The sequence below is a fragment of the Pieris brassicae genome, chromosome 3 (genome assembly GCF_905147105.1).
Source record: "Pieris brassicae chromosome 3, ilPieBrab1.1, whole genome shotgun sequence".
In the NCBI taxonomy this organism is placed as follows: Eukaryota; Metazoa; Arthropoda; class Insecta; order Lepidoptera; family Pieridae; genus Pieris; species Pieris brassicae.
Window position 1 is genome coordinate 9601079 of NC_059667.1, and position 14297 is coordinate 9615375.

Sequence of the window (14297 nt, forward strand, 5' to 3'; positions counted from 1 at the left end):
ACCCACCCTGAGGCAGGCCTTTTATATGTATACAAATAAATCTTTTTAACAGAACATTATAAACAGCAAAGACATTATTCATAAACTAGGTGCGAGATCTAGAGACTAGCGGGACTATTCTTTTTGGGCGGCCCCCAAAAAGAATAGTTATCGGACCCATTTTAGTGGGTGCGTTGTTGGCCTTTAAAGAAAATTTAATGATTTGGCAATAAATATAGCCTAAATTAGCATTAACTAGTAGATAGAATTCATGGGAAAATATTTTTTTAATGTATAAAGTTTTAAATAAGAACACCATTTATTCATGTAACTTACTTATGAAAGTCAGAAATGCCAGCTCTCAAATGAAAGCCGTAAAACGGACGAAACTGACAACACTCTCCGTCATATTTTTAAATCGCCAAGGTTTTTTTTTACAAAATGTTTACCTAAACTTAGATATAGTTACGTTACTATCAAAACATTGGTTGTGAATAATTGTTTATTAATAGAGTATTATTTGGACTCTAAAGTCCATCGCTATTTCGATTGATAATTATAATATTTATTAATAGGGTCTATAACGTCAGAATGGTGACACTTTTGGCAACGATATGCGACCGTATCGAGAATTTCACCTTGATATCGAGTTTAAAATAATATGTGATTGATGAAGCTGGTAGTTATTGGACAACTAGCGAGTGATAAACAAGGAGAATGGCGCTGTTTCAAGTAATTACTTATATTGACTTCATTCAATTTATGCCTATGATGTGTCATTTACATTGAACTTTGTGATAGAACAGAATATTCGGGAAAACCGTTCATCTTCTTCTTCGTATTCATAGAAAGTCGTGCCTGTTTTGAAAAGCTATAACCGATAGGTCGACTCAGCTTGTCTCAGTACATTAGTTGCATCCCATGTTGAGTCCCATAATTGTCTTAATTTGATCAGACCAACCTGTATCGTCCCCGGATTCTTCTACTATTACCAGTTTGTCGAGACTGTTCGGTTCTCTCCTGGCAATATGTTCTAAGTAAGCACCCGTTTGTAAATTGTAGTTGACAGTCTTATGATCTACGGTGATCATTAGTTGGTTGAGAATGGATTTATTGGTCCTTCTCTAATACATCTCCAATGCCTCTATCTTTTATCCGCACGAATTGAGTAGGACTCTGACAAGCCTGGTGTTAGTATTCGACACATCTGTTTTGCCATATTCTTATCAGTTTTCTCATTTCTGCTATAGTCATCTGTGTTCGCCTACGGATTTCTCCGTCACACAATGTTCTCATAAACTATAACGTTGAAGATTTAATTTTGCTGTTATAATGCAGCTTTATGATTTTAAGTAATTAATAAGGAAAACGCATGAAAATAGTCCAAGTGACAAAATAAATCTTAGCCATCTTTGAACATTTATCATTGATCAACGATAAAGTTTAACTGTAATTATTAATTTGGCCTAAATAGTTATGTTTAGTCACTTTATATGTAGGTAAAAATATTCTCGTTTATTTGTTTTTATATACAATAAAGTTTATAAAAGAGAGTGTGACTTTATGAGTTAAAATCTAGCTTATACAATAATTATGGCTAATAAGAAATATTATGTTGACTTAATTTTCTACAATATATATCATAAATTAAGGAAATGTTCACAACAGTCTTATTGCTCTATAATGTCTTGACACAATGTTCGTGTCTCCTAGATACCGCACTTACATTCACTAAACTAGTTTAAATAACTCATAAGGTTTAGTTCTCGTTCGGCGTCTCATTTCTGTTGTATCAATAAGTTGGAGTGCCTCAGCATTCACATGGCTATGTAGCCTGTTTGAGTGAGCTACGGCAAACTATTAATATCTATTAATATTTTTTTATAATCCTTATTTTATTATATTTCAGCCGTCAAGTAACCTGTCTGGTCCGAAGCCATTCGGTTCATCAATCGGGTCGGCATATTCGCCATCTCTTTCCCCCCGATCGGCCCCGATGTCTCCCGCGCGTCCCGTGGTTGCGCCCGCGCATACGCCGGCGCCGGCCGCACCACTCTCTGCTCCCTTCGCACCGAGTAAGAGAGTCACATTTGCTGCATAGACTAAATTATAAAGCTAAATATTTAAGTTCATATCCAGTGTTGCGCGTTTATTTTTGATATTGATATAATTTACAAAACATTGTAAGAAAAATATATTTTGTTAAAATTGCCTTAATCGCGGATTCGATAATTTGCTGGATTATTATTTACGTTGCTTATATATTTTAGGTGTATACATAATTGTAACAGCTTCGTCGTTAAAATATACTACAGATTATTTTCTTAAACATGTAAATTAAGTCGCTCTTGTAGCTGTGTTATAGTAATAAAGAAGTTTATTTATTTCACATCATGTATCAGTTGTTCTAAATTTCAATGTATCTTTGACAGAGGCACCTGTTTCATTATATAAAGGTAATTTATATATAGGCAATAAATCACAGCACAGCTTCATTCAGCTACAAGCAGTGTAAATATTATTTCGGAATGCGCTAAGCTGTATTGGTATAAATATCATAAAATTCACAGACTCGTAATTAAAGCAGTAACAGATCATCTTTTAATTTAATTTAATCTATATTCAGTTAATTAATATATTTCGTTATTTTTTTGTCCCTCCCTCCATTTCTAACATTTGTTTCCGATAACACGCTAACAGACAAAAACGTTAAAAGCATTGTGTGGCCCCCACCGAACCCCCCAGAAGACGATACACCTTTACAAACTTCTTCAGAATATGCTCCCAGTGATCCTACTGGAGATCCTGCTTCTTTTACAACAGGCACATTGTTAAAGAAAGCTACTGAATCTAAAGTAGAGAAAGATCAAATTGTATCAGGTGACCAATTTCTATCAACATCACAAGAAACTGCATTTTCTTCTTCTGTCTCATTTTCATCCGCTTCAATGTCTACCGCCACAGCAGATTCATCATTTACCAAATCATCTGTCCAAAGTGAACAATCACAAGTAGCGAAAGAAGTTTCTACGTGCACCGTTCAATCATTTTCGGAACAAGCGTCATCTGAAGGACGGACCTACATGACATATCAGACCCAACCATCGGAATTTCAATCAATTAGCACCAATGAAACCAAACTCATGGAAAAGTCAACGCATGAAACGAAGGGATACAGTTCAAATGAGATATCGACTATCAAGGCATTCCCATCAAACATGGATGCAGCAGTCCATTCTAGCAATTCATATTCCAACGAGACCGAACCACAAATTTCACAAAACAGAGGGCAATTCAATTTTAACAACACTGAAACACAGCATACTTTAACAAACCCCGGCGATAACATATCACATACAAAACCGCAGAACATATCTACATCAAGTCACGGAAATCAAGGTAAGAGTGGTACGTTGCAATCTACAGGCAATACTTCGAAAGTATCGCAAAATGATACGTTTTCTGAAAGTTTTCATACTCCTAAACCAGGTCCAGTAAAGCCTTCTATGTCTAGCCCTACCAATAAAAAAACTAAAACAGCAACTTCAACCTCTGAAAAGAAGTCCGATATATCCCCGATGGTGGAGGCTCTGACCACTATGCCTGATAGACCTTTTACGCCTGTTAGTAATATATGTAAAGTCGACAATACTTTGTTAAATGATACTGATGTTACTTCTTCTCTTTCTATGTATGATAGTAATACGAGAGATTTTCATTCAATTTCTTCCCAACAATTTCTTCCACAATCAGGTCATAATGATTTCGAAACGAAAGATATAGAACATTTTAATACAAGTACGAATAATACTTGTAACAATTTGCAGACAAGTTCTCAAGTTTCTGCTTTTCGACCTGTTGGTCAATATTCATCACAGCAATTGAATTTTACGTCTGTAAATGATAGAAGCATTAACACTCAATCTATGTCATCCAATTCACAATCTGCTACAACTTGTGTATCATCTGGCTCAACGCACACAACCCAAAGCTATTTTGAACAATTAGACCAAAAACAATCCTCATTAGCTACCACAGTCTCATTAAAACAATCGTCACTTCCAAGTGATATACCAGGAAATAAAACCAATATTATAAGCAAGCCTCAATTAAAACAGGATGTACCTTACTCTCCAAATGCTTTCGGCGTTTCCCAAGAAACGTTTATTCCTGTAGTCAATCCCGCAAACAGAAATACGTCTCAACAAAATAACTCCCCTACTATTGTAGCTCCTGCGCCATTACACCCCTTGAAAAGAGAACAAGATATTAAGATGTTAGTTAGCGAATCGCCCCAAACATTTAAAAGTAAGATCAAACCTATTTCTATGGTTTCTCAACCTGTTTCAGATAAAAATACCATAAGAACATCACCACCTCGAAGTCGACCTTCGACTCCAAGCCTTATAAATAAACCTGCACCAATAATACCTCGGTATCAGATGAACTTAGTTACTATGGAACATTTTGCACCAGAAAGTCATACATATCAGCCGCCTGGAGGAGAAGGCAGTCGTACACCTACTCCTAAGCCAAGATCGCGAACACCGGCTCAAGGGCCTTCTTCCAAAGCTCAAGCCCCTCGTATTAAAGATTATTCTCAAACTAATTTCAGCCATAGTGAAACTTTCTCACACCAACTACCATCTACTTTTCAAAGAGATCTTTACCAAGTTCAGTCACAACCAAGGTTTTATGAAAATAAGCCTCCATTGGTTCAGGAAGAAAATCGATCAACCTTTGAAAGACAGTCTGAAAATTATAACAAAGGAGACATGTCCATTAAGCAGGATACTATGATGAATCAAAATTATGGACAGAGACAGATGGAGTCACAGAATGTGGCAGAATATGGACATACGACGGTGCAGACCACTAGAAAAACCTTTGAAGAATACGAAAGCGCTCAATCTGCTAAAATGATAGAAATAAAAAAAGGTGGCTTCGCGTCTTCTGATTCATCTCAACCAATAGAGGCTTTTGATCGTCCATCTGCTATTAACTTTAAGCAATCGTTACCTTCACCTGCCATGAGTTTTTCGCCTTCTACACAAAATTTCTCCTCTAATATTACTAATGAAAATGTGGATACCACTAGACAAACTCATACAAGTACGTTTGAAATGAGTCCTTCAATTTCTGGTGCTAACCGAGGTCCAGTGTGTGATCCTACCCCATCAACAGGTTCCAGTGTAGGGGCTGCCGCTCGTGGCAAAACTTTTGGCGTGTCATCGGCTCCAAAAAGGGGGAGAGGAGTTTTGAACAAAGCTGTGCTACCAGGATCTCGCGTTCCTCTTTGCGGTTCATGCAACGGAAATGTTAGGTGACTAAGTGTTGAAGCGTGTGAAACTGTTACTGCCAGCTGCATGTAGAGTAGGATTTACTTTAGTGTTAAATTAATTAGATTTAAGAGCATGCTATACCTAGATGCTAAGAAACTTTTCTTCTATAATGAATTTAATTTTATTGAAATTATATAAGAAAAGTTAATAAACTTAACAAGCTTTTAGTGTGTGTTGTTTTCATAGATGTTTTGTTTTTTCTAACAGTTAATGAAACACAAAACACATCAAGTCCTCACAAAATGGAATTTAAAAGTCCAGCTGAAGAGCGCCTGATAAGAAAAATGGCCAAAATGGCATTAAATGGATATGAAATTGGCATACAAAGAAAAATAAAGCCCGCCGATCACATTCAATCAATGGCTGATCGAATACAAGATACAATTGTAACAAAACATCCTCTTAATAATTCTGACAATTTAACTTCTGGTGAAAGCAGTCGAGACAACACACTTACACGACCTTCAAAGAAAGTGCTAGAAAGGGGATTTAAGCATGAAATCAGTCCAGTACATAACAATTTGTCCGCCAAGTTCATGAATAACAGTGATGATGCTCCTATTCCACCACCACTTCCGACCACACCTATTCCAATATTTCATAATCATAACTCTACAATAATCGATGATCCAATTATAAAACCGACTTTTAATCACTCTGAAAAAATTCAAAATGGTAACGGATATTTAAGTGCCGATGAAAATAAACAGAACAAAATGGAAAATAACTCCATTAAAACTTTAAAACAGAAGACTGGATTTAATAAATCATATGAGAGCACACCCAATTACGAAAACAATAAGAATGACACAAGACTTGATAATACGTATTCTAATACAATGTCGAAAAGGAAATTATTTGAAAGAAGCGATGCTATCAACGATACATTTAGTTCTCTAGATTACAATACAATAAACAAAGGCTCCGATGCCAACAAAATTTCAGAAAGAAACGGCTCTTCAAATTTGATAACTAATAAAAATAACATCAACAAGCCGTTGGGTAATGTAGAGAACGGAAAAGATTTTATAAAAAATCAGGGAGGCAGACAGACAGACAATACACGAATACTTAACAATAGCTTGCATGATAATTCACTGTACACTTATTCTAAATCCCCTAAAAACGAAAATAACCATAAGAATGTACACGAAACAAACGGACACGAGCACCTAGATTCCAATACTACCAAAAACGATACAGAAGAAGTCGTTGTTAGAAGACGTGAAAAGAAAAACATTAAGAAAGACGATGGCAGGAGGGACTCTCATATAATCGCGAGGCCTTTAAGTAAAATGACTTCAGTGGATGTTTCTGATGGACAATACATATGCCATGTATGTGACAAAGCCATAACAAGGTAGGTTACCTAACATACTCAGATTAATAAACCGATTTACCAGCGACCAAATATGTGATTGAATCATTGATTTTGAATTTCTCTTCCCATTTCTTTTTAAAGTTTTTCTAACAAATTTAGAAACAATCGCGATAATTATAAATTACTTATAAAATTACACCTACCATACGCACTTTTATTGCTCAATTACATATTTGTTGTGAAACATCAGCCTCTCTATCTAATAAAGTATTCTGTGATACGATAATAACTTGTGTGCATAATTTAGCATGGTTTTTGTGGCATGTGCTACAATTTGCAGTAACATAAACATTAAATAAATTATTCTATATTGAACAACTGAGAATTTTTAATCATTAAGTAACACTAAATGATATTTTTATCAGGGGCCCATTCATAACGGCCTTGGGTCGCATCTGGTGTCCCGAACACTTCATCTGCGTGAACGCGACATGTCGCCGTCCCTTGCAGGACATTGGGTTTGTCGAAGAAAACGGTCAATTATACTGCGAGTTCTGTTTCGAACAATATATAGCCCCGGCTTGCGACAAGTGCCACGCTAAGATTAAGGAGGTAAGTGAATTTTAAAATTGTTTTGAAATAAGCTCGAAGAACGAGCTCTTCGTAATATTACATCCACATCTGGGTTATACAATATATATATATTCTGATGCTGAAATTTATAAAGCTTATTTAACTTTTCACTCAGTAAGAACTGGGTACGTGTTTTTGTGATTGATCAACGTTTCTATTTATAACATATTTCTGTATGATCCAGGTGTGTCTATGATAGACTAATCAATTCCTTCTGGCTTTTTCAGTCCATGAGTAGTGGTGTCACCTAAAACAATCTCTGTAGTGATATCACTAATGTTATTTTCTCTTATTATATTATTTAGAGTGTTTATAATTCCTATTGATTTTCAGGATTGCCTCAATGCTATTGGAAAACATTTCCATCCCGAGTGCTTCAGCTGTGTGTACTGCGGGAAGCTTTTCGGGAACAATCCATTCTTCTTAGAAGACGGTTTACCTTACTGTGAGGCAGGCAAGTGGTCAAGAGAATAATGCTCTTTAGTTTCGCGAGTATTACACATATTAAATCTAGTTTAACTGTTATTTAAATTATATAATAAGTGCCTGTATATATCCGTTTGGAAAGGATTTAATTTTGTTATAATCAGTGTAACTTTACAGATATTTTATTTAATTTATCTATAATTAATAGAACAGTAACAGTGTTGGTTTCAACGTGGGACTCTCATCCTTGAGGTCGTAGGTTCGATCCCCGGCTTAGCAGTAATTAACTTTCTTTCTAGTCCGCATGTAACATTCGCTCGATCGGTGGAGGGAAACATCGTAAGGAAACCGCCTTTCCTTAGACACACGTGTGCCAAGTATAAAAGACCAACCACATGCCTATTAGATTGACAAATGCTCATGAAATAGAAATCTGAGGCGAAGACCTAAAAAAGTTGTACTTAGGTACTTCATACTTATCTTTCAATATAATATAGACGTTCAGAAAGACAACGTGGCTGTTATGGAAACTATATATATAACACTAACTATATGATCCTCATTTACAACGCGTCAATTCATTTATTCACAAAAAACTATATTAAGTATAGTAATCTTGATACTGTCTACGACCTGCACGACCTCAAATCCGACGTTTGCCTTTTCGCACTGACTCCAGTTATTTCCAAAAAACTTGGCGCCCAGAGACGCGGACACGCTATGTAATTCGTAGCAATTAAAAAGTCTCGTGGCTTCTAAAGCAAACTATTTCTATATATTTAGTTTTTGATTAAATATTTTATTTACCGTTAATTCCCGATAAAGATATCTGAGAAGACATTTATTTAAATGCATTCAAGTTGGCAAAAAAAGTATAACTGACTGTTCTGAATGAACTATAACCTGAATTATTAATTCTGAAAGAATACCTTAATATTTTGCGTATTCGATAATGTAGTTTAAAGTGCGATGTTCTTAGTATTCTGTTTTATTATAATTCATGAACTGTTATTACGTACTGTTTTTAACTTATTTTAGAATAGGTTTGTTATTGTATAATTTTTTATTGTTACTTGTTATTTTATTTTGCGCCACCCGCGTCCCTAATAATAATTTATCTTATTTGTTTATAATGTAACATTGGAGACAGCAAGATACAAACAAATATTTGATGAAAACATTGGCGAAAGCAATAAAAACGAAATGCCAATTCACGATAATAATTACATTAGTAGAGGCTGTATCTAATATTATTTGTTATTTATAGACTGGAATGAGTTGTTCACGACGAAATGTTTCGCGTGCGGTTTCCCAGTGGAGGCCGGCGACAGGTGGGTGGAGGCGCTCAACAATAACTACCACAGTCAGTGCTTCAACTGCACGGTGCGTATGATGAGAGGAAAACACGACACTTACAATATATTTAAACCAAAAATTTATGGCAATTGTGAAACATCGATGTTTTAAAAGCAAAAGTTACGGTGAAATTGTTTAAATCTCTTCTGAACATTGGTTAAGCCTTCCAAACAGTGGTAACTACAGAACACATATAGAAATGTTTAAAACAGAGTAATTTTAATTTAAAAAAAAGAAACTGATTATTTTAAAATAATGTGTGTTTTGCATTATGTAAGATTTTAAAATACACTTTTTAAAGTTACGGCCAAATTGTTCTGGAAACTGGATCCTAATAGTAGTACGTAACAACAAAACGAAATTTTGAAAACAGACTTTTTCATTTCCTTAATAAAAATACTTTTTTTAATAATGTCTGCTGTGTTCTATTGATATTGCCATATCTGTTACACCGATATGCCACTCGCCGTTCTTAAGATGTTTCACAAACATATAATAGTCAAAACAATTTCCAACCTACACAATCCCCCTTTGTGATACCATGAATGTTCTGTGTCCGCGACATTGTGTTAATCATTTGTTAACAGAACACTATCCGATAGGTTGAAGTAGGTATTCACACACAACCTCGTCATACGCTGCCATTCAGTGCTATGTCCCCAGGAACTAATCGTGTGTTATATTAAATATACGAGCCTTTAGTGAGTAACAAAGGATCTTGTCTAAAGGCTCACTATTAACATTGTTTTGTAAAAATCTCACACCTTCTAAAGAGTTTAGAAGGAAGTAGACGTACCTAGTAGATATGAGTGTGATGCCTGGGATTGCTAGTGTATGTAGATGACCTGTACATATTTGTTTTGTGACAGTACAACGTTTTGGCTATTATATGTATTGTAGCATAATTATGTATTTTATGTTTGGTTGAAATGTTTATATCTCCAGAAATTAACACAGAATCCCAACAAGATATATCTAAAATTAACTAATGTATGTAGTTATGTGTGCCTTAACTCAGTTTTATTTGTTAAAGGTGTGCAAAAAGAATCTCGAAGGACAGAGTTTCTTCGCCAGGGGAGGAAGACCTTTCTGCAGGGTTCACGCCCGCTAGAAGCCCACCAAAAATTGTATACAACTCCGACACTGTTTATTCAACCGTCACTTTTCGCCCTGTCTCTGTGTCTCCATCTGTTACTCCTTTCGGTCCACCACAACGCACCAGGAAATTGGAAACGCCCCTCCACTTCGATGGAGAGCTGTTTTCCGACATAAGGAGTACTGAGGGGAAGTTACTCAGCAAAGTAACTATAGACCACATACAAAGCTCTACGAAACACGACGTTACAGATTCACCTAATGTGTCTGAAGGCTTTGGACTCAACGGTAAAGCGTTTGTCGACGATATTGTCAAAACAGAAACCATAACCAATGAAGACGTCATCAAAGTTAAATTCACACCGGTTCAGCCGGAAATGGATTCACTCACAACACAATTTATAAAAAGATCGGTCACTCCTGTCAATTATCTGAAAAATGATTTTGACGACCTTACCAGTTATAAAATTGTAAATTCATTATGTAAGGAACAGTTACTTCAACGGAACGGAGCGATTGACAAACTCGAGGATATGAGAATTGAGCGGGAACACAGTCCATTAGCCAATAACTTGATTTCGGAGAAGCTAATCAAAATAGACAGTTACTTACAAGAAAGTTTGAATAGATGTTCCGAAGCTAAAGACACAGTCCCTCACGAGGCGACAACAGAGACAGATGTGATTAAAGATGTAATGGAGACACAAAAGGATGACATCTTAATAGACAATCAAGTTAAATTCAGCGAGACTAATCCTAAATACGACGCCGAAGACTCAAGTAAATCTCTCCAAACTCCTAAAGAAAATAAAAAGTCTAAAAACAGTGTCGATAAAAAGAAGTTAGGAGTATTAGGCACTATATACAAATTGCCAATGCATTATCATGCGGCAATCATATGTTTTTTACTAATTGTATATAACCTTATATACCAATACATAAAACAAAATTGCTACGGCAATGGTGCCACAGTGTAGAATCTTTTTGTGAGTTGGTAATGTATACTAGTCAAAAATTGAAATCATAAAAATCAACAAAAATCCAATTTCTATTTAAACTGTAAATAATTCTTATATCTTTTAATATTTGCCAATAATTATTAATTAATTATGTATTTCATCCAAATTGTGGAACACAAGATAAAATCAAACAAATTGTTATATGACAAATCCTTGGTGTATTTCACAATTTTATTGTCCTCCTTCAACTAACCTTCCGTGCTTATAGTATATTAAAATCTGCTCGCAATATTGTGATAAATATTTTGACATAATTTTTCTTAAGGCTTTGTACACAGCTTTCGGAATGTTTTTAATCAACTAACATTAACAGGATTAATTGGATTTTAATGGTGCACCAATCGAATTTTATCATTATATTTTATACTTGATAAATTTAAGATGACTAAATGATACGATTCAGTTAAGTTAATTTGTTTACTAGTGTTTACACTACTTATCTAGCTTATGATACCATATTAGTTAGTATAAAAGCATACAAATTTTATAATGTGAGCTTAAATAAAGTATTTTATCAAAAAAATGTGTTTTATTTCTCTATACTACCTAGTTGTCTAGAAATAGAATAAGGCTTGTCAAATTATGTTCTATAATTCTGTAATAAGAAATTTAAAAAATTTAACAAAAAAATTAGTGGCGCTACAACCCTAATTGAGTCCGTTTCATGGTCATTTATCAATCTAATAGGCAAGCCTGATCAGCATGTCTGACACACGTGGTCGACTTTTTGGGTCTAAGGCAAGCCGGTGACGGACTACTGAAGATAACATCAGTGCTGTGCGACGCATAATAGAGGAAGATAAGAGAGTGATATCAGCAGTTACGGGCAATCCTAGGTATTGGTATGAGTCAAGTTCAAAAAATATTACACGAACATTTAGGCGTCAGGAAGCTTTGTACCAGATGGTTTACTTTGACCGACGACCAGAAATACCTTCGCATGGACTGGTGTCGCCAAATGTTAGATAAGTTCTACGGCGGTGACTTCCGAAACCAAACGAAGCAGGATCCTTCTTCACCACGACAATGCTTAGTGCATTCCGCAAAACGGACTGTTTGATATTTGGGTATGGCAGCTGTCGAGATAATGAGTCAACCGCCATACAGACCTGACCTGGCGCCCTGCGACTTTCATTTATTCCCAAGAACTAAAGATGAAATTCGAAGTATTCACTGTACGAGCCCTGAATACGCAGTGAAAGCGTACTAAAAAGGCATAGAAGAAACCCCTTAGGAAGAATGGGCCCATTGCTTTTCTCTGTAGAGAAGAACAGAGATTACTTCGAAAAACAACAAAAGTATTGGCAACTTTCTAAATTAGGCTGTTTTTCATTTTCTGAACATTTTCATTGTTACCTAGGTATAGCTATTTATTACAGTATAAAGGGATTATGATAAATCTCTGACATTGCGATATTTTTTTTTTCTATGTTATTTGGCAATCTTTGAAAGAATTATTTTTCTTGTTGTAACATAGAGATAGATCCTTTCCCTCCTGATGGAAGACACTCACCACCGTCCCGTGGTTTCCATTGAATAATTGTAGCTTACGGATGCATGTCACTTTTATGCACAAGTTCTAGAATCATCAACTCATATTTTATTGCAATGACACACGTGAACTAAAGTTAACTAAGTGTACAGGAAATAGTTCTCAGTTTGCTTTATTTTTTCCTGACTACTGTTATTTATTCTAGCAAATCATTCTCATATATGTTAAACCTCATTAAAATATGTACAAAATGCATGTTTTTTTCAGCGGATCTTCGAGAAGTGATAAAAAAGAGGATGCTTGGAACGTTTTTAAAATGTATAATCATAAAGTTTCCAAGCGAAGAAATAAAATTGGGTCATATTTTTAAGAGCATTGAGTTTTAATAACATATGAATGAATTAATAAAAATTTAAAGAACAAAAATTTATGTATGTGAATTATTTTGAACTATTTATATTATTGTGTTTCAAAATGGTAATTTACAATAAAAACGTTAGAAATAGCTTATAAACTTAATTAATTTAAAAAATAGAAAAATGCTAGAGGTAGGATGTGATCTCTCGAACCTTGTCACGTAGCTGAAACGTGTTTTCGGTTTGCAAGGCGTATGCGCGCATCTACACAGCGCGGCTGCCACACTCTAGACAAATTCTGCATCAGCGGCACAGACGTAACAGAAAACAGGTATATATATAATTGAAGTAAATTTGCATTGCAATTCTCTCTGCTGGGTTTTTGTTGAACAGTTTCATTATTTTCCATGAGATCAATAATATAATCTAGTCAATACCTGCTGTAAGGATATAAGGATGATGAGGACATCATCATCATAGAATTCTCCTCCAAAAATGGTACTAAGTTCATCTTAGCTTCTTCAGCAGTCTATATAAAGTTAAAGATTTTGTTGTTATGGAAATCAAGGCGCTGTAAAGGCCTTCTAACAAAATGCCCATTATGCCTTAGACATACCACAAATATTTAAAAAAAAATTAATGGCCCATTAATTTTTGAAATTCTCTGCAAAATAAGATCTAGGCTTGTAGCATTATGACAAACGTAAGAACATATCAGAAGTTTATAGTGCTCTGAATAAAACCTGTTGTTTATCCATATTCTCACAGATACTTAATGATTCCATGATAATAAAATCACAATATACACCCAACACTTCTCATTTAACTAAATACAGTACCAATATTTTGGAACAAAAAAAAAAGAAAGAATTGGTAGTATAGAACTCAAACCAAATTGTAATTATAATAGGAACCATACTGAATAGGAATCTTTTAAGGAAACAAAATAAAGAATCAGAACCTTAAGTTGTACCAGTATTCAAACCTTGCATATTAGTTAATATCCTTGCTGAATCAACCATTAAATATTAAGGTATTTTCTAAACCAGCTTTTATATACTTAAATTAGATTTATTTATTTAGGAAATACATAAAAGACTATACATGTACAAATTAAAGGCAGTTTTATTAGCACAAAGACTTGGTACAGGATATTTTAGGATGGAAAAAGATATATAGATGGAGTAGGAAGGACCCTTAAAATTGTTTAGTATGTAGAATTGGGGTTGTATGGAGGTAATTAAATACATATTTATTTTTCACAAGAAAGACACTAAG

General features: G+C 34.8%; 1 protein-coding gene across 11 annotated transcripts in view; it reads left to right on the top strand.

The window, feature by feature from the left end:
- The window catches only part of LOC123707002 (PDZ and LIM domain protein Zasp), a 47620-nt gene extending 36654 nt beyond the window's left edge, over positions 1–10966 (top strand). For 2 of the 11 annotated variants that reach the window (XM_045656737.1, XM_045656733.1), the window contains exons 10-17: positions 1889–2054; positions 2412–2435; positions 2680–2859; positions 4330–5302; positions 7068–7254; positions 7609–7729; positions 8969–9084; positions 10091–10966. In XM_045656737.1, coding sequence (XP_045512693.1) covers positions 1889–2054; positions 2412–2435; positions 2680–2859; positions 4330–5302; positions 7068–7254; positions 7609–7729; positions 8969–9084; positions 10091–10168 — 1845 coding nt within the window. In that variant the 3' untranslated portion in view covers positions 10169–10966. The other 9 variants (XM_045656743.1, XM_045656739.1, XM_045656736.1 and 6 more) reach the window with 9 other exon arrangements.
- The last annotated feature ends 3331 nt before the right edge of the window (positions 10967–14297 follow it).